This window comes from Bombyx mandarina, chromosome 07, assembly GCF_030267445.1.
Source record: "Bombyx mandarina strain Sakado chromosome 07, ASM3026744v2".
Classification (NCBI taxonomy): Eukaryota; Metazoa; Arthropoda; class Insecta; order Lepidoptera; family Bombycidae; genus Bombyx; species Bombyx mandarina.
In genome coordinates, this window is record NC_143214.1 from 6991274 (window position 1) to 7016630 (window position 25357).

General features: G+C 43.3%; 3 protein-coding genes across 5 annotated transcripts in view; 2 read left to right on the top strand and 1 right to left on the bottom strand.

Annotated features, from left to right (window-relative positions):
- Dopr2 (dopamine receptor 2) overlaps positions 1-25357 on the top strand; it is a 188272-nt gene that overhangs the window by 90869 nt on the left and 72046 nt on the right. The window lies entirely within an intron of this gene.
- Positions 10700-11784, top strand: LOC149502645 (uncharacterized). Its single transcript, XM_089728650.1, has one exon. It carries the CDS (start codon positions 10715-10717, stop codon positions 11531-11533), a length of 819 nt encoding a protein of 272 aa, XP_089584776.1. The 5' UTR covers positions 10700-10714; the 3' UTR covers positions 11534-11784.
- On the bottom strand, positions 23168-24500 carry LOC149502646 (uncharacterized). Its single transcript, XM_089728927.1, has 2 exons — positions 23383-24500; positions 23168-23240 (listed from the first exon to the last, which is right to left on the bottom strand). Exons 1-2 carry the CDS (start codon positions 24498-24500, stop codon positions 23168-23170), a joined length of 1191 nt encoding a protein of 396 aa, XP_089585053.1.

Consider the following 25357-nt stretch of genomic DNA (forward strand, 5'->3'; position numbering starts at 1 on the left):
TTCCACACCGCGGGAAAGATACAGTTCGCCATAGCGGCATTGAAAATAGATGCCAACATCACGATGAGTTGGACGGGTAGAAGTTTAATAACGCGGTTGGATATACCGTCGGAACCGGGAGCCTTGCGAGGACGTAGGTCTTTGATCAAGTCTTTAACTTCCATAGGGGTGACGGGTGGTAACGCGTCCGAGGGTGGCAAGGAGACTCTGCGTTCTACCTCACTGTCTACTAATTCTACATGAACAGGATCCGCGGATTGAATGCTGGGCATGCACTGGGCTTGCAATGTATCGGCCAGCAGCTCTGCTTTTTCGTCATCATCGAACGCCGCGAGTCGGCCTGAGGGGCCTACGAGGGGGGGCATAGTTACTACCGTATCCGATTTGAGAGTACGAGCTAAGCGGTAGTAAGACCTTTAAGAGGGCGCGAGTCTTTCTAAGAAATCAGACCATCTGGCATCTCGGACTTCGGCGATGCGAGACTTTACGTCACGTTGTAGGGCACGCATTCGAATACGATTTTCCGCGGTAGGATACCTGTCGTAGGCGCGTATCGAGGCGTTCTTAGCTCTAAGGAGTTCCCTAATATCGTCGGACAATTTGAAGCGGTGAAGGAAGTCCTCCGCTACAACTTGTTTCGATGACCTATCTAATGTCGAGGTGATGTGTGACGTTAAGATGTCTATGGCTTCAGCGGTATCCTGAGGAGACGGGGTAGAGTCTGGGTTAAACGGGAGCGATGGTGGATCAGATTCAGCCAGGCTGATGTCCAGCGTGTGCCAATCCACCACAGTCCTCGTGACGGGAACGGAATCGGGAGCGCGACCGAGCTTCATAACGACGGGACGGTGGTCTGAATCTAACTCTGAAACTACTTCGATCGAGTGTAAGCGCAGAGTTACGTTTTTTAATAACGCTATGTCGAGTATATCCGGGCGATGCGCGATATTTAGCGGGTAGTGAGTCGGGGTTAGCGGAGCGACGATATCGAAGGCGAGATCATCGACTAACGCGTCAAGCCGCCTGCCATTCGGGGTTGTAGTGTGTGAGTTCCACCTGATGTGTTTACAATTTAGGTCGCCCGCCAGAATGACAGAGCTCCCCATGCCGAGCAGCGCCTCGATATCACTGCTTAGAACGATCTTATCCGGTGGAAGATAAACGGACGCGATAACGATCGGCGCGTGTCCCGTCAGTGAGATTCGGCACACTGATGCTTCGATATTAGCAGCGCGGGAGGATCGAGCGGGACGCAATGCAGGGCTCTTCTATAGTAAATGACGGTACCACCACCACGAGCAGAGAGCCTGTCGTTCCTGACCATGTTATAGTTCGCGATTTTAGGGTCACGGCGCGCGGGCTTAAGTAGGGTCTCCTGCACTAAAAAGATATCAATTTGATGGTCACGCAAAAAGTCAGAAACCTGATCACGTTGATTTGCGAGACCGTAAGCGTTAAAAAATCCTATCGTTACGGATAGGGGCTTTATTCTACTTATATACGCCATTGATTACCGGCGGAGTGAGGGGAGGACGTACGTATTTAATGACGCGTATACGTCGGCGTATTCTTGCACAACGGCGATAAAGTGTTGTGCAGTGGAGGCAGCGCGAATGGCGTCGCCCAAAGCGTTAACGCGCTCAAAGTTGATCGTCTGAAAGAAGTCGATCGCTAAAGCGAGATTGTCGGACGCGGTCGGAGGGCAAGTCGCGGGAGAGGGACGAGTCGCGGGGGCGGGACGAATCGCGGAGGAGGGAGTTGTAGCCGTGTTCGTGTACGGCAGCGGTTTCGCCCAGGCCGAGACACTGGGCACCGGCGCCGAAACGAACGCTGGCTTAGCCTGCGACACAGAGGGTGCCGAGGCTTTGATGTCTGGGCCGGAAGCTCGGAGGCGGTTTTGGCGGGCGACGCGTCGATTTATTTTAGGGGCTCGGGGGCATCCGCGGTAATTTGCGGGGTGACCCTGTGTTCGATACAGGACGCAGCTAGGCGGTTCCGTCGCGGTTTTTTGATCGCGAGTGCATAGGGCCGTGGCGTGATCGCCTAAGCACTTGACGCATCGGGGGCGCGCGTGACAGTTACGGGAAGAATGCCCGTATAATTGGCAGTTATGGCACTGGCTAGGTGTGCCTTTCTTGTGTGGGGTTTCGACTGCGATTCCGGAAAGGCTACAGACCGTTCGGATGTTGAATATTTGCTTACCCTCGGGGGTAGGCTGGAGGGCGACGAGAACCATATTATATGGCTCCCTTCCGCGGCCTGTATGCATGCGGTGTACGGAGTTAACCGGTAGGCCTTGTTCGAGAAGGTCGGCCTTAACGAGCTCGGCATCCAACTCTTTAGGGATGCCACGTATAACGGCACGGAGTTCGCGCTCCTCCTGGAGCGTATACGTGTGGAAACTTATACGCTCCTTACGGAGGTAAGAAGAGAGGGCCCTATGGTCGTCGGGTGTTCGAACCTTAATTTGAATGCCGTTCGCGAGGTTACGGGCATTCGTGAAATTGATATTTTTGGCCTTAAGGGCCAGGGAAACTCGTTCCCAAGCTGCCTTCTCTTGAAGGATTACCGGGGGAGGGGTCTGGGTTTTATTTTGTGCCACCGGACGCGGCGACGGAGTGGCACGGGCTGGAGGCGCAACGGGAGTCTGAGGGCGGGGGCGCGACGCGTTCGCGGCTTTGCTAATTTTAGCGGCCGCGGGAGCTCGAGACTCCGCGGCACGCTTCTTACCCTTTTGCACCAGGGTGAATCCATCCGTCGATGAGGCGGGGGCGAGGTCGACCTCCATCTCCGAGTCAGAGTCGGAGGACGAGGAGGCGGGCGCAGGTGACCTACGAGTAGGTGTTTTGGAGGGTGCGACGGAGGCCGCGGATGATCGCGCTGCTGGAACGGTGACCACGGCGGACGACGCAGCAGTTTTACTCGCCAGTATAGGCGACGCGGGAACGGCAGGCACGACGGAGGCTGCGGTGCTCGATGCAGAAGCTTTGCACGCAGGTACAGGCGACGCAGGAGCAGCGAGCTCGGCGGAGTCCACGAGAGGGCTCGCGGTGTGATCGGCCTTGAAGGCCTGAAACTCGGAAGTGAGCTTTGGGTAGCGAAGCCGGAGAAATTCCGCAAATACAGCGTCCATGATGGCTACGTGCCCAGGTGGGGCTACCCTGGGTCTTAGAAAACACTCGCCTTGCGGCGAGGCCCCAAATTCTCGGACCTGAGCGGTTCTATTGAACACAGGTGGCGATGCGGCACGATTACTACAGGACAAAGAAAAAAACACAACAAAACGGAAATAACAAAAAGAAACAAAACAATTAAACACTTCCAGGAAGACAGTTTGTCGGCAGATGTACCACGAACACAGAAATAACAAAAGGAAACAAAACAATTAAAAACTTCCAGAAAAAACACTTGGTCGGCAGATGTACCACGAACACAGGCCGCGCGAACAATGGCCGGGCTAACAAAAGCCGGGCGAACAAAGGCCGGGCAATCGAGTGGTCGATGAGCACGTCCGCACGTGACGGGTGCCTCTATCGGAATGCCAACTAATGCTCCACCGAGTCACTCATAATACTCATTGAACGCTGAATATAAATTACAAGCGCCCCGCTCCGGCTCCGCTCGGGTCTTTAACAAAAATGTCAACGATATTTGACGTTGTTTTATTTTTTTAAATAAAATAACACTTATTGCGGCATAACTATAATAGTAGACATATGTTGTCGGGACACTTTTTGTAAATAATAATGTGTTCTACAAAGTCGTAGTATATTATTTTATTCTATCATCAATAATTTTCACAGGGCACGCGATGTAAAGAATATTTTAGGGTAACTTTTTACACCGTGGGTTACATTATTATAAATAATAAGCATCACTAATTTTGTTCAAAAAAGATTATAGCTTATGTCACTCGAGAATAGTGTAGCTTCCAAACAGTGAAAGAATTTTTCAAATCAGTTCAGTAGTTTCGGAGCCTATTCAATACAAACAAACAAACAAATCTTTCCCCTTTATAATATTAGTATAGAAATGTAAAAATACAGGAATATGTTTAGACATTGTATTTTTTCCCCGTTCACAGCTAAACTGCAAACCTTAAACCATCGTCAATCAGATAGAAATATGTCGATTCATTTTTCATACTCCGAGTGAGCATTGGTAACGGGCCTTTGTCGAAATGGGATTTGTAAAATCCATTGTGAAAGTTATCCGGTCCGGGAGTTTTACATTGAATTTTGGTTCTTTTCAATTCAATAGTTCTTTTCGCTTCAATTATCCTACTTTGGTTTTATATAAATTAAACGCACAAAATAGCATAAAATAGCATAGTATTATCACGAAAAAAAGAAGATAAAATTACTGTTTATCCAATAAAAAAATTACGTTTACTATTCACAAACTAATATAATTCTTTATACATATTATTTTTTTATTTACATTATTCGATATATTGAATGACTTTTGGAAAGCTTTTTAGCCACGGGTGCAGCTTACAACGTATTTTAATTTTCTTTCCCGTCCGGGCGTAACTGGAATTGCCCCTTGGCTTCCAGCGAATGGGTAGGGGGGAAATGTATTTAACTAATGCTAAATTACATGTAACACCTTAAATTATTTAAAACATGTTCACCACTTATTAAAAGTGCTTCGTAAAGGGATTAACACTAACTTTACAAATATATTCAATACTAGCTGACCCGGCAGACTTCGTAGTGCCTAAATTGATAAATAAAAGACCTAAACTTTTGTATAAATTAAACTTAAAGCAAACAAAAGGAATCCGTCTGACGGGAGTCACATCAAAGGAAAAACAAAATTGTTATTTTTATTTAATTCCAAGTATTTTCGTATTTATCTACCTTTTATACCTTCTCTGGACTTCCACAAATAATTCAAGACCAAAATTAGCCAAATCGGTCCATCTCGAGGGCCGTTCTCAAGTTTTAGCGAGACTAACGAACAGCAATTCATTTTTATATATATATACCTAGTCAGGTCATAAATTCTGTCACATGTTTAATGTAAAATAATTGAAACAAGTTTATTCATTATGTAACCATTCATATTCCAAAATGAACTTAACAAAACATAGATTCTTATGACACTAAAGTTTATTCAAAATGACCTCCGTGATTTTGAATACAGGGCTTCAATCTGCGCGGCCAGTCGTCTATCGCAGCACGAACGAGGATATCGGCGGCTGCCTTAATCAAGGATGTCTTGAGTGACTCCAAATTGGGATGAAGCTTTGAGCACGCCTTTTCCTCCAAGTGTTGCCATATCTTGTAATCTAACGGATTCAAATCTGGACTGGAGGAGGGCCAGTCTTCGTGCCGGATGAAGTCGATTTCACGCGCCGCCAGCCAGTTTTGTGTGCTCTTCGCTCTATGAGCTGGCGCCGAATCTTGTTGGAATACCCAGTGCCTGTTATTGAACATGGTATGAGAAACAGGTTCCACAAGGTTCGTCAGGACTGTATTTTGATACACAACTGCATTCGTTTTTACACCTTTCTCACAAAAATGTACCTCTGTTAAGCCCCAATAAGAAACTCCCAACCATACCATGAGCGAGGATGGAAAATGACCTCGTTGGACACGCGGAATACGGTTGCTCGCTTCTTCACTACTGTGTGCGTACACCTTATCATTTTGTTTGTTGTAGCTCTCTTCTACGGTAAAAATTTTTTCACACTCAATCAATCAATCAATCAATTTTTTATCACTGCTGGAGTCCTAACAGACCGAGGGCGACCACTTCTTGACCTGTCATCTACACTAGAGTCTTCATTGTATCGTTTGATGGTACGATAAACGAATCTTTTGGTTATATTAAAAATTTTCAGTATGTTAAAAATTTTAATTTGCGCGTAACCGCAACGATGCAACGCAATAACTGCAACACGGTCTTCTTCCGGTCACCGTTCTCGTCGAACCCGTCGCTTGCGACGAAGGGCTCGACGAGTAAATTAACTCTCAGACACAGCCCACTGAGTTTCTCGCCGGATCTTCACAGTGGGTCGCGTTTCCGATCCGGTGGTAGATTCTGCGAAGCACGGCTCTTGCTAGGGTTCGTGTTAGCAACATCGTCAGGTTGAGCCCCGTGAGCTCACCTACTAAAGTTAGGGTTACGCTGACATAACCTCTCAAGGCTATCAGCTTAGGTAGGAAAAAAAAAAAAAAAAAAAGGTCTTCTTTAAGCGTCCACTCCATATTTAAAAATGAGTATAATTTTAAAAGTATACGTTTTTATTTTCATGAACAATTCGAAATTCGAATTCAATAAACTTTTTTGTGGCCAGCATTCTAAAAAAAAGTTTTTACTCTGTGACAATTCTTATGACCTGACTAGTTATATATATATATATAGATGAATATATCTTACTAATCCAAAATATATGTTTTCTATAAAACCAAATATTCCATATAACCAAACATATTCGTAATATTCAAACATGATCAAAAAATAAACTATAGTAAAGACATTGACATTTCAATTGCATCATTTTCATTGATGTATGAGGAATTAGATTGATTAGATTGATAGAATAAATATCTGCCGCAATGAATATATATTCCATTCATCAATATACAATTCAGCAAGTTTTTCATTAGTCCAGTCCAATATCAATATGGATTCGAGGTCTGTTTGGTGGCCAATGTAAGTGGTAAAATGCCGTCATCCTTCGTGAGACATGAAATCAAAGTTTCGATTGCATTGCAATACTACTAATGTAATATGTAATTCTAATATGACATGTATAATTTGTGTAGTACTACAAATCTTGCTGTTAACAAGGGATGACTGCACCCCTGACTTGTGGGCGTTTATCAGTATCGGAAGTACAAACCAATAAAGTGGCCGGCCGGTGTGCTTACAAGGGTAATGTAAAAAAATAGTATTTAAAAGCAAAACTGCTTAACCCTAGAATCAAGGGTAGTTGTGCATGAAACTTTATAAGCACAAATTTGTTGTCAATAACACATAATATAATTAATAGTACTTAAACAGACGTTGACCAATGTAAACAAGAAAAACGTGACAACGAAAGCTGAAAAGTATTAGGAAACTCGGAAAAAATCAAACGAAATCACTCGACGTGAGAATGTACCGTTATAGCAGTTTAGCACACCGATACCCGGAAACTTCGAAATTAGTTCTGAATCTTTTATTTGTAAACAATTTTCAGAACATCACCGGAAATATCATCCAAATAACATCCAATAGCAATCCAGCCAGCGACGATTTCGCGCACGAATGCGCAGATACAAACAAAAGTCTGTTTTTGATTCAATTATGTTACGAAAGTTTTTTTTATTTTTTTATTGCTTAGATGGGTGGACGAGTTCACAGCCCACTTGGTGTTAAGTGGTTACTGGAGCCCATAGACATCTAGAACGTAAATGCGCCACCCACCTTGATATATAAGTTCTAAGGTCTCAAGTATAGTTACAACGGCTGCCCCACCCTTCAAACCGAAACGCATTACTGCTTCACGGCAGAAATAGGCAGGGTGGTGGTATCCACCCGCGCGGACTCACAAGAGGTCCTACCACCAGTAATTACTCAAATTATAATTTTGCGGGTTTGATTTTTATTACACGATGTTATTAAAGTATGTATATTATTAAATTAATTTGCGTTCGTAATTAATTTGAATGTTTTTGAATAATCGAGTTGCTGCAGACCATAATTAAGTTTCTAAAGAAATATCTGCTTCTGACTAAAATTAGTTGATGAATGATTGATGGATACGAGTGCCCGAACCTTAAGGGCTTTCTCTGAACATCACAAAAACAAGAAAAATTATAAACCGCAACATGCTCTTTGAATAACGTTGTTTTCATGCTTTACTCACACATAAATATGTAGAAAGAATTTCTCTTGGTATTATTTGCTTGATTTAAGGGTTTGTTTACTATGTCTAGTGAAAAAATCAGCCTCTATTTATTTTCATATGTCATATTAGAAATAAGTTACCCAATATTAAGGGTATGTAGTTTCTTATTTTTATACTAATAAAGATTTTAATGATCTACGGAGTCTTAATCTTAACACCTCTTAACCTGATATGTGAAACAATTAGAATCAATCCATTCTATTTTGAATTTATTCGGGACTTATACATATGCAAGCTTATTTTGAAAATGTCGTTACCGAGATACGGGCGTCTGTTAATTATTTTGTGCTCGAAATTGGCTCCCTCCATACAAACAGTTATATTGGCATTGGCAGCTAAGTTACAAGTTAGGTTGGCTCCATTTATATGTTGTTTCGTTTGGCGTGCAATGAAACCTGAAATTCACGTTTGACATAAATGATTAGTGGCAAGCGAATTGCCGGCTCTTCTCTCGTATTATAAATCTGCTGTAAATTATTAGCCTTAAGGTGCGTTTCCGCTGGGACGGAAAATCGCTGACAGCAGCGACAGATTGTAATTGGAATTGCTGTCGGACTTCAGCTGCCATTACGTGGCGATATTGCTAACATGCGATTGTGCCTTCGGTAAATAGATGTCTTATTTTTCTATGTATAATACTGAGATGCAGACTTAAATTCGTTTAAATATTTTAATATATTTTTTTACTGGACGTCGTGTAAGTTCGCACGTGTAGGTACCACCGTCCTGCCTATTTCTGCCGTGAAGCAGTAATGCGTTCCAGCTTGAAGGGTGTGGCAGCCTTTGTATTTTAAAAACTGAGATCTTAAAACTCATATCTCAAGGTGGGTGGCCGCATTTCCGTTATAGATGTCTACAGGTTCAGTAACCAGGTGGGCCATGAGCTCGTCCAACCATCTAAGCAATAAAATATATACATATATGTCTGGGCTTTTAATATCTCGACAAAGAAACATGTTCATCATACGAATGTTTGCTGTGGTATACGAATACCACATAATAATATGTTCTTCGGCCCACCCTTCAGAAGAGCTAACTGTAGCGTCAATGGTGAACCACTCATTATATAATATCTATGGCTTCCAGTTACCACTTAATAATGAAGGCCGTGAGTTCGTTCACCTTTCTATGCGATAAATAAAGGATTTTCGAACGCCGCGTCGTTCTTAGAAATATTATAGGTATGTTATACATTAGTATCGTTTAGTTCACAGGCCGGATACGATAGTTAGTGGGTCACAGCTGATGAACGACTCGACTTTGATCGATGCACAGTCGTTCGGTTTCGTAGAACACCTGTAATGAGAGTCGACGATTTGATAGATTGCTTCCTTTCTTTCTACGAGTCGGCGTTCACTATTATTGTTTCATTTCATTACGTAGGTAAAATAGTTCAATTCGTTTCACGAACGCATGCAATGAATTCAGACTACGTGAAAACGAGAGAAAGAGAACATAAAGATTTGTCAAATAAAAAAAAAACGTAGTATGATAAAATTTATTCTTCGATGTGATTAGATGATCGTTTTTAAGCTATCGCATAGCTTTTATCGCAATCTTTGAGCGCGGCGACGGAATCATGAAATTCCGTCACGAAAATAAAACCTAACAACCCACTCCGTCTACCATGTAGCTTGCATTCAACACATTCACACGTTGCGGTTGTGTAGTATTTGTAAATAAGCGCGCGGCGTGTCGTCTCATTGCATGCGCATCATGAAAGGTCTGCCCATCTCTCTCTCGCGCGGTCTAGCTTATGAGTGTGAAGGGGACAGTTAATGTTTTGCTTTTGTTAGTTGTTCATAAATTTAATATAGCGTGGTATTATTTTATAATTTTTTTATTATTAAATTATTATTGTCTAATTATAATTGCATAAGTTGATAAAAAATGCTATGCAATAACTTTACCGCGGCAATCCCCGAGTGCCACACGTGTTTTTTTTATTATTATTTGCAATTATATGCAGATAAATCTGCAGTCAACCTGATAGTGAGTACCATCGCTCATGGAGACCAGCTATGCCAGAGGGCCTGTAGTTTGGTTCGTAGTGTTATATATCCCTACCGAACCCTAAACTGCTGACACCCTCGAACCGCTGACTAGACGGTCCGAGGTAGAGACTTGATAGGAGACCGGAGAACGGTCAGTAGTCAGTGAACTGTGTTAGAGTACGGGTGTGGCTGCCGGGATTACTCTGAGTGTCATTATCCATATTATTCAATATCCAATAAATAGTTGTGTCCTAAGAATTTTCCTTTTTTAAAACGACCTCAGAGAGAATTCCCATAACAAATTGGTGGCAGCGGTGGGATTCGAAAATCGCCAGTTCGCGCATCCCAAAAACATAAAAACTGAAACTTTATAAACTGTGCCGTGCCCGGTGAAAAGTGAACAAAACTTCAATTGCTAACAGTTCATCAAATCCACTCGAAGAAGAAAATCTAATTCAAAGAAGAAGACCACAATCTCAACATCCAAATCCAAGAACGCCCAAACTTTAGTGCAGAAATTTGAATATCCATCTGCAAATAAAAATCATCGAAATACGACATCCACGTCCAGACGTCGCCTTATCGGTCCGGAATGCACCGAGTTGCAGTTTTGAGCTGCGTTATCTTAAACCTGTAAGTCTCTGGTCATTGCAAATTAATAATTAAGTTAGGGATCCTTGATAGAAAATAAAACCATTTTATATTTTATGTCTATGTCCGAGTTTAAATTAAAATAACTTTAATTGTAGTTAATAGATCTTGATGACACTGTTTATTAATTTCTTTAAATATCAAAACATCAAATTGATTCATCGTAATGGTTAAGGGTGCCACAATATCAAAGTCCGAAGACAATAAATTACACTTAGACATCCCAGAATTACCTCCATCCCCCGAACCGGTAAAGTCACCTAGGGTGACAAGGTCAACTTCTGTACAACATATTAATATGGAGTTAAACACATTATTTAAATTTATCAAATCCTATGACGGTTGTCGTGAAACACTAAACTCGTTCTTAATAAATTGCACTAACGCCCATGATTTGGCTACGGAACCACAAAAACCTATACTGTTTAAATATATTCTAAGTCAACTCCAAGGTAAAGCGGAGCTTGCTTGCTCGGTCAAGGACTTTACATCCTGGGACCAACTCAGAGAATTCTTGAGAACACAATTCTCGGAACAAAAACATTATACTCATCTACTAGCCGAGCTTCAAGAGAGTAAACAAGGCCCGCAAGAAAACGTCAGTCAATTCGCACTCAGAGTAGAATCGTGTTTATCACAACTGCTAACAGAGGTCTCCCTAGCATGTAACAATAAAAAAGCGGAAATCGTAGGACGCACCGCAGCGATGGAAGACCTTGCATTACACCACTTTTTGATGGGTCTACATCCACAATTATCAAATATAGTAAGGTGTCGTAGCCCCAAAAACTTAAATACAGCTATAAGTCTCGCTATTTCCGAAGAAAGAATCCAACTAATGCTATATAAAAGATTTTTTATTTATAAAGATTCCATCAACCCAGATATCCTTCACCGCGCTTTCCTGCTATTCAACAACGCATGCCTACTCCTCATCCACGAGGTCAAATTCAAAATGCATTCTGTAGGTATTGCAAAACGATAGGACACGATATACAAGATTGCAAGAAGCGAGAATTCTACAATAACCGCTATAACGTGCAACCACACAACATACCTTCAGGATCGAATCCTAATTATAACTTTAGAAACGTAAACTACGTAGAAGAAATAGTAGATGAAAATGTAAAATATCCCGAAGCTTTAAACGAATAGACGTCCCGTTAAGGTGTCGCACGAGACGGCTAAGGCCAGACACCATTAAAGTCGTTACACAACAGGGTAACCAGCCCCAAACCGGAAACGCACAAATACTAAAAAATAAAGTCGTTACACAACAGGGTAACCAGCCCCAAACCGGAAACGCACAAATACTAAAAAATAAAGTCGTTACACAACAGGGTATCCAGCCCCAAACCGGAAACGCACAAATATTAAAAAATGAAGTCGTTACACAACAGGGTAACCAGCCCCAAATCGGAAACGCACAAATATCCAAAATAAAGTCGTTACACAACAGGGTAACCAGCCCCAAATCGGAAACGCACAAATATCAAAAAAATAAAGTCGTTACACAACAGGGTAACCAGCCCCAAATCGGAAACGCTCAAATATCCAAAACCGAAAATCCTATTCAATTAAATAAAGAAAATAAGAATCCAACATCCATATATGAAATTAATATCGATACCACGAAAAAATTATTACCACACATCCTATTTCATACACAAATTTCGGATATCCCTATAACCCTTTTAATTGATTCCGGTTCAGCCATATGCCTATTAAAGGAAACATGTATACTTAAGTATCCGTCACTCACGAAGGAAGTTGTCCAACTTAAGGGTATAGACCCTGGAAATGATACCACACCAACACTTGGTCATTTTAAATTAAATCTACAATTCGATGTAAAGAAACACATTAGCTATAAATTTCACGTTATTAAGGATATCAACTTGCCTTATGATGGGATAATAGGGTCCGACTTTCTTACTACTTTCGGATGTAGTATTGATTACAACAACGATACCCTTCACTTTAAAAAATTCAGTGTGAATCTTCATTTCTTCGATCCAATTTATATCATACCACCCCGAACTGAAACTGTAATCGAATGCACAGTCAAAAATCCCGAAATAAAAGAAGGGATTGTAACAGATCAACATTTATCCGAATCCTTATTAATAGCTAATTGTATTGTAAAAGTAAAAGAAAATAACAAAATTAACATCACAGTTGCGAATACATCCGACCACCCAATAAATGTTAATGCCAATCTAAAACTAACAGTCGAACCACTACACACTGGTGCCACAATATTAACCCAAGGGCCTGTAGAACATACATATAACCGCACCCAAAAGGTTATAAATTCATTACGAACTGAACACCTCAATGTCGAAGAACTAACAAATTTAACAGGACTCTGCAGTAAGTATTCCGATATATTTCATTTACCTGAAGAAGCATTAACTCATACTTCCGTCCTAAAACATCAAATTAAAACCACTACTGATATCCCTGTCCACACAAAATCATATCGTTTCCCCGAATGCCACAAGAAAGAAGTGGAAAAACAAATAAACAAAATGCTTCAAGATAAAATAATTGAACCATCATCCTCACCTTGGAGCTCACCCATATGGATCGTGCCTAAAAAACTAAACTCACAAGGGGAACGAACTTGGAGAATTGTAATCGATTATAGAAACCTAAATAACATCACTGTTGGGGAGACATATCCTATCCCACAGATATCCGAAATACTAGATCAACTAGGTAATAGCAGATACTTCAGTACTCTCGACCTTACTTCAGGCTTTCACCAAATTCTAATTGATCCACTAGATGCACCAAAGACGGCTTTCTCAGTGCCGCAAGGTCATTTCCAATTTAACAGAATGCCATTCGGCCTTAAAAATGCACCTACAACATTCCAAAAACTCATGAACAATTGTCTTTCTGGCCTACAAGGTAATAGGTGTTTCGTTTATCTCGATGATATTGTTATATATAGCTATGATCTTAAATCACACATCAATAACCTCAGTAAAGTATTTGAGAGAATCAGAAACTATAACTTAAAGTTGCAACCGGAAAAATGCGAATTTCTCCGGAAAGAAGTAGGGTATCTAGGTCATATTATCAACGAAGAAGGAGTACAACCGAACCCTGATAAGATTCAAGCCGTGGCAAAATTCCCCACACCGAAGTCACCGAAGGATATAAAATCCTTCCTAGGACTTGTCTCTTACTATAGATGTTTTATCCCCGATTTCTCTAAGTTAGCCAAACCCCTGACATCCCTTCTTAAAAAGGACACTGCCTTCAACTGGCAAAATGAACAACAGTTATCCTTCGAAACCCTAAAATCCAAACTCATATCAGCTCCTATCCTAGCGTATCCTGACTTTTCACAACCATTCCTGCTTACCTGCGACGCTTCAAATTATGCCATTTCCGCCATCCTATCCCAAGGACAGATCGGAAAAGACCGTCCTATCGCGTTTGCATCTAGAACCCTCAACAAAGCGGAATGCAACTATACCGTGACGGAAAAAGAGTGTCTCGCAGTAATTTTTGGAACAAAAATCTTTAGACCATACATCTACGGTCATCATTTTACTGTCATAACAGACCATAAGCCTTTAGAATGGCTATTTAGATGTAAAGATCCTGGTTCTAGGCTTGTACGCTGGAGACTTATCCTAGAAGAATTTGAGTACGATATTAAATATAAAAAGGGAAAGCTCAATACAAATGCCGATGCATTATCCCGTTTTCCGGTAAATCCCACCCAGCCTGTAAACCTTCCTGAATCAAATCAAATTATTGAAGATCAACAGAGTATGAGGTTAGATGAAAATTTGATGGACTTACTAATACCACCACCTTCATTTAATCCAGATGAAATAACCAACTTATCCCCAAATCCTTTATCCGCTGAAGAACACGCCTTTAGTCCGTTAACACTGAATGACCTCGACGTCCATGCTGGTTCTTCTCCTACATTCCTTGATCTTGATGATATTAATGCTCGAAAGAATAGTTCATCAGAAAACAAAGCCCCTGGCAAACTTAACGATGAAAATCCATCCTCATCCGTTCGACAACACCCCACAACGGACAGCTCATTAATAGGAAGTTCACCTTCTTGTATCCCTAGGAAAAACTCCACAAACACTAACTCTTCTACACCTTCTGATGTAAATACAGAAAACCTAGTTTCTCGATCCCCAGTAGAACAACCTCGAGACTCAGACTCACCAATAGAAAACGCTATAATGACTGACGACTACTCCGTTTTCCTCAAATCTATGTCAGATCCTAATAAACATTATAATGTACAGATAGAAGAGCATAATCAAAACCTATTAAAAGGCCAATCGAAAACACTCTTAATACCTACCTCAATCGATCTCGACGAATCCAACCCTTATGTTCAAGAAATCATAGGTAATTTGCCGACTGGCAGCAATATACCTAACATCGAAAAAGAATTACACTCCTTCTGTAAAATTGACTAGAATAATAAAACCTTTTATTTAATATTTATTAAAGTTCACCATTTTGATGAAGCTTCATATCCCGAAATATTCGAGACCCTTAAACGCATCCGCAATGACTTATTAATAAATGATAATACAAAGGACATAGGAATAACAGATTTCAAAAATCCATTTGAAAAACATTCGTTTGTTAAAATTTATAATATGTTAAATTATCTATTCCATAATACAGATATCAAAATTAATATATATCATAATAATGTAACCTACCCGTCTCCAACGGAGATTAAGAAAATCTTATTCGACAATCATGACATCCCAATTGCCGGACACCTCGGCTCAAACCGTATGTTCAACAGGATTAAGGAGAGTTATTATTGGAAAGGTATGCGTAGCGACATTGAAGCCTATGTTAAACAATGTAAACAATGTCAAGAAAATAAAGCGTTGAGGAAAATTAACAGAGCCCCGATGCAGATCACTAGTACGTCAACTGCACCATGTCAACGCATATCCCTTGACATCGTCGGTCCATTGCCAGAAGCAGGTCCTGCAAAACTGAAATACATCCTAACCGTCCAAGATGATCTAACGAAATTCTCCACTGCATATCCCATCCGAAGTACAGCCGCCGAAGAAACCAGCGAATGCCTCCTTCACTTCATTTCCATTTTCGGTATCCCAAAAATTATCCTAACTGACCAAGGCACAAATTTTACTTCCGAATTATTCCAAAGAACTTGCAATTTCCTTAAGATCAAACAGTTATGGTCATCGCCCTACCATCCCCAGACCCAGGGTGCACTTGAGAGGAGTCACTCTACCCTCAAGGAGTATCTCAAGTCGTATGTAAACGAAGGCCAAGATAACTGGCCCCGCTATGTTTACACCGCGATGTTAGCATATAATACGGCCGTACATTCAACAACTCATTTTACACCATACGAGTTAATGTTTGGAAATAAACCTTTCATACCAAATTCAGTCTTCCAAGAACCGACCGGAACGACATATCCTGAATACGTCCGGATGCTCCAAAATCGATTAAAATACTCTCGTCAAAAAGCAGTAGAACATATCCAGAAATCCAAGGGCATATCTAAAACATACTATGACTCGCGTAGTCGCCCTGCATATTACCAAACCGGAGATTACGTATATCTCAAAAATCACCTGAGATCAAGAAAGCCTTATCACCTGTATGGAAAGGCCCTTACAGGGTGATTAAAATACACGGTAACAATACTTTATCACTATTGATAAACCGTCGTCACGTGCGACACCATTACGATGAAATTAAGCCCGCGACTTTGAATGAAAACGTATAATTATAATTATTCGCTAAAGTAATAGATTTAGGCTAAATAACATAATATCTTTAAATAATATACTATTAGGATTAAGCGTATACCTATCTAGTTAATCTCATAGTCTTTTAAATAACTTTTAGAAAATTTAATTCGTAAAATAAGAAATCCTTGTTCTCATTATATAATATCATTTCCAGCATGTCAGCTAAGAGTCAAATCCAACAAGAATTTGTACAACAAATCAATGCAAGTTCCGGACTATATTTGGACAGTTTGGGTCAAATCAAAATATCCAGCGGCCAACTTAATATACTTATACCATTAGATATATCACATTTCAAACCATACTTAGAAAATATCGAAAATGCTATCAATAAAGCACGAGCGCTGTGTCTCGAGACTAACGTCATAGAAAATTTGGAATGTCATAGTATAACTCAACCCTTAGTAATATGATATCACGATATTATCCGTCAATTCACATCCATATCTGAGTTGTTAGATACTAAAGCAAAACGTAGTGCTTGGTTCGGAGGAGTCGGGACAGTAATTAAACACATATTCGGAAACTTGGACGAGACCGATGGCCTTAGATACGATGAAGCAATTGATGCAATACAATATGATCAAAACAAAGTAGCTACATTAATTAAGGAAAATGTTATGGTTACTACTTCAGTCATCTCGTCGTACAATAAAACAATTAATAATATTAAAATTAATGAAGCTAATTTGAACACCGCTATTAATAATTTGTCAGAACATATTAAGAATATTTCTAGTGCATCTAACGAATTGTATATCCTATCATCCGCTAACCAAGTCATACATTATTTAGAAACTAATATTCTTGCCATATCTTTTCAACTCGAAGACATGATAAATGCTATCTTATTCAGCAGTCAAAATATACTTCATCCTTCAATAATAACACCACGACAATTGTTCCATGAACTCGCCAATAATGTTCGACTCTTGGATGATGATAAACAATTCCCCGTACCTTTAGAGATAAGCTCGATGCACGTTATTATGAATGTTTCTAGTGTAGTTAGTTATTTTAGTAAGAATAGAATAATTTTTGTCTTAAGAATTCCTTTAGTATGTCCTATTGTGTATAATTTATATCATGCTTTAGCATTACCAACGCCACATGAGGCTCAAAATCCAAGAATGTATTCTATGTTAGTACCAAGTAGCAAATATATAGCAATGACCAGAGACAAAACACGTTACTGCACTTTGGACGACCTAAATGTATGTAAAATATTACATACTGAACTTTAAATCTGTGACATAGTGACCATATATCCGACGAGCATCAACCCTAGCTGTGAAGTGGAACTGATGATAAAAGTGACCAGTGATTTACCAGTGCAGTGCAATAACAAATTCATTTACGGAAGTGTTAATGTTTGGCAAACGATTTCTAATAACCGATGGATCTTCGTGCAATCCAATCTAACTAAAGTAAGCGTTGATTGTCCCAAATCTGAATTGTATGAATTTAACATCATAGGAACTGGTATATTAAACATCCCTCACGGATGTACCGGTTATACTAAGGACATTAAGTTTATATCTAAATATGTTAATAACATAACAATTATAGAATATACTTTAGATTTTAACATAAATAATAAGTCATGTTGTAATACTAATAAGATTAAGAACCTTATAGATAGTGTATCCCCTGCTCCTGTGGTTTTAAAGAACATTGATTTAGATGACCTATCCTTAAAAAATAATGAGATGATCCTCAGCTCCATATTAAGTGGTGCCGATGACGTCATTCATACGCCACACATAGTTAAGTACGGAATACATTACTCTACCGTGATTATCCTTTTACTTATATGTTTATTTAGTTATTTAGCTTTTAAGTTGTATGTAAAATGTAAACCTGGCAGCACACCTAAAGATATAGATCTTTTCAAACGCATGAGATTTAAAAGTAAGCCCGCTACTATAGAAGAAGTTGAATATGCTGATATCCCTGAGGTAGCCCCAGCTTCTGTCAGACGTCACTTATAAAATAAACTTCGGACTCTTCCCGAAGTTTATTAAATATGGGGGGAGGTGTTATATATCCCTACCGAACCCTAAACTGCTGACACCCTCGAACCGCTGACTAGACGGTCCGAGGTAGAGACTTGATAGGAGACCGGAGAACGGTCAGTAGTCAGTGAACTGTGTTAGAGTACGGGTGCGGCTGCCGGGATTACTCTGAGTGTCATTATCCATATTATTCAATATCCAATAAATAGTTGTGTCCTAAGAATTTTCCTTTTTTAAAATGACCTCAGAGAGAATTCCCATAACAGTAGATTGGGTCTCTAAAATAAACATTTTCTCTTACTATTCAAACTGATATGCATCAATGATAATTTTTTTTGCAAACGTCACTTCATTGTGATTGCTGGACCAAGAGTTGTGGTTTCTCACAACTGGCAAACGTTCATGTGACGAACAGATTCATTAGCTCTTCGTTTTGGTGTTTAATCTCTATATATAAAAATGAATTGCTGTTCGTTAGTCTCGCTAAAACTCGAGAACGGGTCGACCGATTTGGCTAAATTTAGATCTTAAATTATTTGTGGAAGTCCAGAGACGGTTTATAGAGAAGATAGAGAAAGAGAGAAGAAGAGAAGATATTTACGAAAATGCTCGGAATTAAATAAAAATAACAATTTTATTTTCCCTTTGATGTGGCCCCCCGTCGGACGTATCCCTTTTGTTTGTTTTAAGTTTATTTTATACAAAAGTTTAGGTCTTTTATTTATCGATTGAGGCACTACGAAATCTGCCGAGTCAACTAGTATTAAATAAAATCAGTCTTCTGTTCTTATAGGGAATCCTAGTTCGAAGCCAGACAGTATGTAATTAATTTCCGATTATGTTTCTTTATTAATCAAAATTAAATATAATGGATCAGTAAAAATCCGTCGCCGTCTTAAAAATTGTCATTCGATCGTTTTTATATGACATTTGAAAACATTCCGCAATCAAGGTTGAGTCACGTAAAATATTCAAAGTTGTAACGGTTGATTTACTGGCACAATAAAAATGTCCCTTTGTTTTTTATCGGCACCATCACAGTTTGACGACCGCTGTAAAACGAATAAGCAACGTCATTAAACTATCAGTTCTTTTCCTGTTTTACTTCAGTTTGAATGGAAAAAAACACTATGGGCTGTAACTCTTAAACAATATTACAGCACGAGGAATTTCTGATCTAAAATCCTCCGCGGTAATTGGAATTTTATTTGCATGTAAATTAAGATTAGGTGCCTTATTATAAATTCACAATATTAAGTAAGTAAGTAAGTAAGTAAGTTTGTGATCGAAAATCCAGTATCTCTAAAATTTGTTTCAGCTTTACAATGTAGGTCAGATGAAATTGAAATCGGAAAATTCCATTAATTCAACATTCGTAAAATTCTTCTTTAGAGCAATATTTCTAAAGGAATCCCGATTCCACATAGTTACATGACTTTCTTATCAAAATTACATGTATTTTACTTTTTATATAAAGAATTACAAAAAGGACGAATTAAAAAAAAATGTTATTAAATTTCAAGCCTGCTTTTTCGCCAACTTGTTCCACTTGGGTGGGCAGAGAAAGCGGTTCGCTCATTAAGGAAAGAAGAACAAAAAAAAACGGAATTTATCAGACTGTCGGTTGTTTTATTTTACTCAAACATAATAAACTGAATAAAAAACTTTTGTTTAACCCAGCAAAGAGACGAAAAACTAAAAATGCTTGCTTTAAAATGTGGCTGCTCGTTGTTTCTTAGTTAGCATTTTATTAAATATACATATTTTGATTGCAACTTTGAACGTATTTAAAGTTATTTACATCTCAACATAATACTGTTCTTTTATTTAAATTTGTTGCTATGCTTTAGCAACGCAGGCAGAACTGGTGAATCTCAACCTTTTTGTTTATTGCACTCTATTTAGGAATAAATTATTATTAAGCACTCTATGGATGGACAGTATTGGACAGACCCGGCGCCCTCTTGTTATCAATTGCACATTTCTCCCGCGCGTTCTCTCTAGGCCGTAAATATTGCTCGTCCCTTGATATTTCATTTTGTTATTTTGTGTATAATGATAAAAATACGACCTCCACAGTCATATGTATTTAGCACAAAGCACATTTATGTGCGCTCACAGTAAGCAGTTATTGTATTGCTGTTAGTATTCTACACTACGATTTAAATCATTATATTATATAATGAATTTATCAAATTTTACTGAACTGATATTTTATTTATACGTATTTATGTACAAATATGAAATGATGACTTCGATCACTCTGCCAAGAGTGCAAACGACTGAAAATATATAAAATAACATTTAAACATACATAGCATCTTCATTATTAATATTAAAAACTTTAAAAACAATTATATTCAATGTATTGGCGGATCTATAAAGCGGCGAAGATGTTTTATTATATAATTAGTACTTCTTACATACAGTCAAGCAGCGTTCACACTAGCCAGTTCTCAGTTATACCAAAACCTTGTAATAAGAAACTGACGCTGAAGTAAACACTATACCATACTTTTTTTTTTTTTTTTTAACGCTGGGGAATCCATTTACGGATACCCGGTCCGGGGGGGTAACGAACCGGGTTATGTCGGACTCCGGCGCCTCCTGAGAGGAAGGTCCTCCACCTCCCCGAATTCCTCGCAAGAGACTACGCCTTGAAAAAGGCGCGCGAAGCACTTGCCCCGCAGAACGACTACCGACTAAACCCCATTGAGCTCCACCACACCGGCTACACCAGACATACGGTACCGCAGTGCGCGCCGAAAGTCTGCCTTCGCCGGTACCCGTCCTCATGATAAGACGGGATTTCATCTCCGGGAAAATCCCGAAGGACGTCATTTCGGGAGATACACCGTGGGCGGCGCACAGGAGCCACCTTGCACCGCCCCACCACTGGACCGACAGTCGAGTACCGGGCGCCCCCGCACCCGCCACCTGATAGTCCCTACGGGGGCTGAGCGGGAGCTTCACGCCCGCGCCGGCCATCCCGCCTTCTGCGCTGAGGTGCTGAAGAGGGATCCCACTCCCTTTCACGCTCCTCAGCCTCACGGGACGCCATTACCAGGTCACAAAACCTGGCCATGGCCTCCCACGAGCCCTGATCCTCTAACATGCGGGCGACGACAGCCCGCAGGGAGAGGTTTCTCCCCAGCACCGCGACGAGATCTCGCCGCGAGTGCTCCCAACGCGGGCACGTTTCGAGCGCGTGCTGCGCGTCATCGTCCGGGTGCCCGCACTGGTGGCAGCCCGGGTGTGGCTCTCTCCTGCAGACCTTCCACAGGTACCTCCCGAAACAGCCATGTCCCGAGAGGACCTGCGCAAGGTGAAAGGAGAGTACGCCGTGACGCCGATCCGACCATGCCTCCAGCACGGGCACCAGGGCCCCGAGGGTGCGCCGGCGGGTGGCCGAAGTTTGGCTAAGTTCTTTCAGCAATCGCTCTCTCCACTTAGCGTATGCTACATGACGCGCAGCACGCTTCCACCGACCGACAGCCGACGGGCCGGGCGACCGCCCCCGACTCAAGGCCTGCGCCTTACGCCGATATACCGCAGCCAAGATTTCGGCCTCGAGGTCCCAGGGTAGGGATCCGGCGAGAGCGCAGGCTACATCTTGAGAGATGGTGCGGTACCCCCTGATGACCCTCACCGCAAGCGCCCGCTGAGCTCTATGCAGCAGAGCCGCGTTTCTCGCGGAGAGTGCGGGCGACCACACGGGAGCACCGTACAGGGCCATACTGCGCACCACCCCAAGGTACAGCCGCCGAGTACCGGCGCTGCATCCTCCGACGTTGGGAAGAAGACGGGTCAGCGCACCTGCCGCCCCCATGAGCCTCGGAACCAGCGCCTTAAAATGGTGGTCGAATCTCCATTTGCCGTCCAGCACGAGGCCCAAATACTTGAGCTTCGGCTGGACAGCAATGGTGACACCCCCGACTACGAGATTCGCGCCTTGAGGTGGCCCTTTCCGAGCTGAATGGAAGCACACTGCTTCGGATTTTTGGAGGGCCACCTCGAGGCCGAGTCTCTTTATTCGTCTTACCACAGTTGCCACTGCAGCCACAACCAGGACGGCTGCTGATCGGTAGTCGTCTCCGCGAGCCGTCACCAGCGTGTCGTCAGCGTAGCAAACCACTTCGACGCCAGGCAGGTTAGCCCCGCGGAGGACCCAGTCAAAGCCTATATTCCAAAGGAGTGGACCCAGTACCGACCCTTGTGGAACCCCACGCGACACTGTTTTTCGTCCCCACCCACTCCGCTCGGGGAAGATCACCGCCCGCCCTGAGAGATAATCCTCAATCAAATTACGGAGACCGGTGGGGACGCGGTGAAACCGTAATGACTCCACGATCGTGCTCCAGGGGATCGTGTTGAAAGCGTTGGCAATATCAATCGATACAGCCAACAGTACACCTCCCCCAGAGCACGCCTGGTCGGAAAGATCGCGGACCCGTAAGACCGCGTCCACGGTCGACCGACCTCTCCGGAAGCCATATTGGTTGGACGCGAGATCCGGCCCAATGTTCTCCAGGTGCTGAACAAGACGCCCGGCAACCACACGCTCAAGGAGCTTACCGGCCTCGTCCAACACTACTATCGGGCGATACCCGGAGGGCTCGTCTCTAGGGCGACCGTCCTTCGGGATAAGCACCAGCCGGCCCGTGCGCCACGGCTCCGGGAACCTGCCCTCGCGGAGGCACCTGCTAAACAGCCTTCGAAGTGCAGGTCCCAAACCATCTTCAGTTAAAGCGAGAGCCCATGCTCGACTCGACAGGCCGTCGGGGCCTGGTGCTGTACGCTTCACGCGCATCCTCGCCACTGCCGCCTCAAATTCCGCCTGGGACACACCTTCCAGCTCTCCGCCGTCAGCGACCTGCGCCGTTGCCATTACAGGGGGGATGAAGGCCGTTCGGGATGAGTCCGGAAATAGACCCCCGACCACCCGGTGCAATGTCTCGGGCGGCAGTGTGCTGGTCGTAGGGGGAGCCCATGGGCGAAGCGCATTGCGCGCTAGCCTGTAGGGCCGCCCCCACGGATCACGATCAAGCGAGGCGAGCAGATCATTCCAAGCGGTTTCCTTCGCCTCTCTGATGGCTGTGCAAAGGGCCCTCACCTCCGTCCTGTACACCTCATAAAGGTGGTCCTCCTCCTCAGGGTCACGATGCGTCCTTCGACGTCGGCTTCGTTGGTACGCACGTCGACTGACGTTGCAGGACTGGCGCAGGCTGGCGATCTCATCAGTCCACCAGTATACGCGGCGCTTAGGAGCAAGAGTTCTGACGCGAGGCATTGCGGCATCGCATACCCGCGACATTGCCTCGCGCATACGCTCCGCCCCCACGCTTACATTCATCGGCTCACCGAGGGAATCGAGGCGCCAGGCCTGGACGACAGCCGCCTCATTCAGCCGTTCGACATCGAGGCGCTTCTGGGCCCAACGAGGACCCTCCACGCCGCCGCCGCAGAATAAAGAAGTTGATGTCACTTCTGGGGCTACAGCAATGCTGAAACGGATGTAGCGATGGTCGGAAAGCGTCTCCTCACCAACCATCACCGTCCAACCACGGATGCGACTCGCGACATCGGGAGATGCGAACGTGACGTCCACCACGGACCCGCCTAATCGTCTCACGCACGTAAGTTCCGTGCCACGGTTGAGAATGACGAGGCCGCCTCCGACCAGCCACTCCTCCACCGCCGTTCCTCTGGGGCACGTCCTCGAGGAACCCCAAGCCAATGACTTGGCATTGAGGTCCCCAAGGACGAGAATCCGACGGGAATGTGACCTCCCAATGACACGACCGAGCTCAAGGAGGAGGCCCTCAAACTCGGCGAGCGTCCTGTTGGGGGAGAAGTATACTCCCACCACGATCATCTCGGCCCAGAGGACGGCCACGAAGCCGCGACCCCTTTCAACGAGGTCGAATCCGGGCGGAGCACCCACACAGCCACGCCTGACAATGGCAACCCGGCCGTCAAGGTCACCTGCCCAATCGGGACCCAAAAGGACCCGGTACGGCTCTGCGACCACCGCAAGGTGAGTCAACCCTTCCGCCATGCTCTGAAACAAAAGATCTTGAGCTCTGGCGGAGTGATTGAGGTTCCCCTGGAGGAAACGAAGGACGTCTGTCATATCTGAGCATCCATCGGTGTCACCGAGGCCATACCGGGCCGATTACGCACGCCCTCAAGCGACGCGAGATCCTGCCGACGTTGTCTCTGTCTCGGGGGCTTGGCACAGGCCTTGCCCCCGGAAACGTGGTCCGCTGGTCTGCCGGCGGAGACACAAACAGTGCAGCGCGGCGCCAGCGAGCAGCCAGAAGCCACGTGACCGGCCTGGCCGCATCGGTAGCATTCCCGGCTGCGATCGACCGACGACGGGCAACGAGCGCTCACGTGGCCCAACTCGTGGCACCGGAAACACTGCAGCCTCCTGGCCTCCAGCAAATGAGCGCGGAGCACGCTCCAGCCAATCCTTAGCTTGGGAACTGCTGCGATTTTCGCCGCTGTTGAGATCGGACAACGAACTAAGACTTGTCCCATCCCGCCTGGACCGGTTTTTATTTCCCCGATCTTGATAATCTCGGGTGGACACCCCCCAATTTTGGCGAGCTCATCAGCGATTTCTTCACGCGATATCGAGTCGTCGAGGCCACTGATGCGCATCGCTGCAGTCACCAATGGCCTGGAGACCTCGACGCCCTCAGCGGGCAGAATCTCTTTCAGTTTGCTCGCCAGGAGGTTGGCCTTTTCCACTTGATCGTCTCCGTCCACCACCAGGACCTTGGCACCTGTCAGAGAGGATCGGATCCTCTGGAGCGGGATACCCAGCGATTCTAGGTCGAGCTTCGCCCTCGCGTCCGCAAGGATGAACCGATATGTGAGACCGCTATTTATCGCCTCAGGCTTTTTTTTTTTTTTTTTATTGCTTAGATGTGTGGACGAGCTCACAGCCCACCTGGTGTTAAGTGGTTACTGGAGCCCATATAC

Coding starts and splice junctions, on each gene's coding strand:
- LOC149502646 (XM_089728927.1), bottom strand. CDS start 24,500: ATGACAGACGTCCTTCGTTTCCTCCAGGGGAACCTCAATCACTCCGCC. Junction 23,241..23,382: donor CCGTGGGGGCGGCCCTACAG/GCTAGCGCGCAA, acceptor GCAACGGCGCAG/GTCGCTGACGGCGGAGAGCT.
- LOC149502645 (XM_089728650.1), top strand. CDS start 10,715: ATGGTTAAGGGTGCCACAATATCAAAGTCCGAAGACAATAAATTACAC.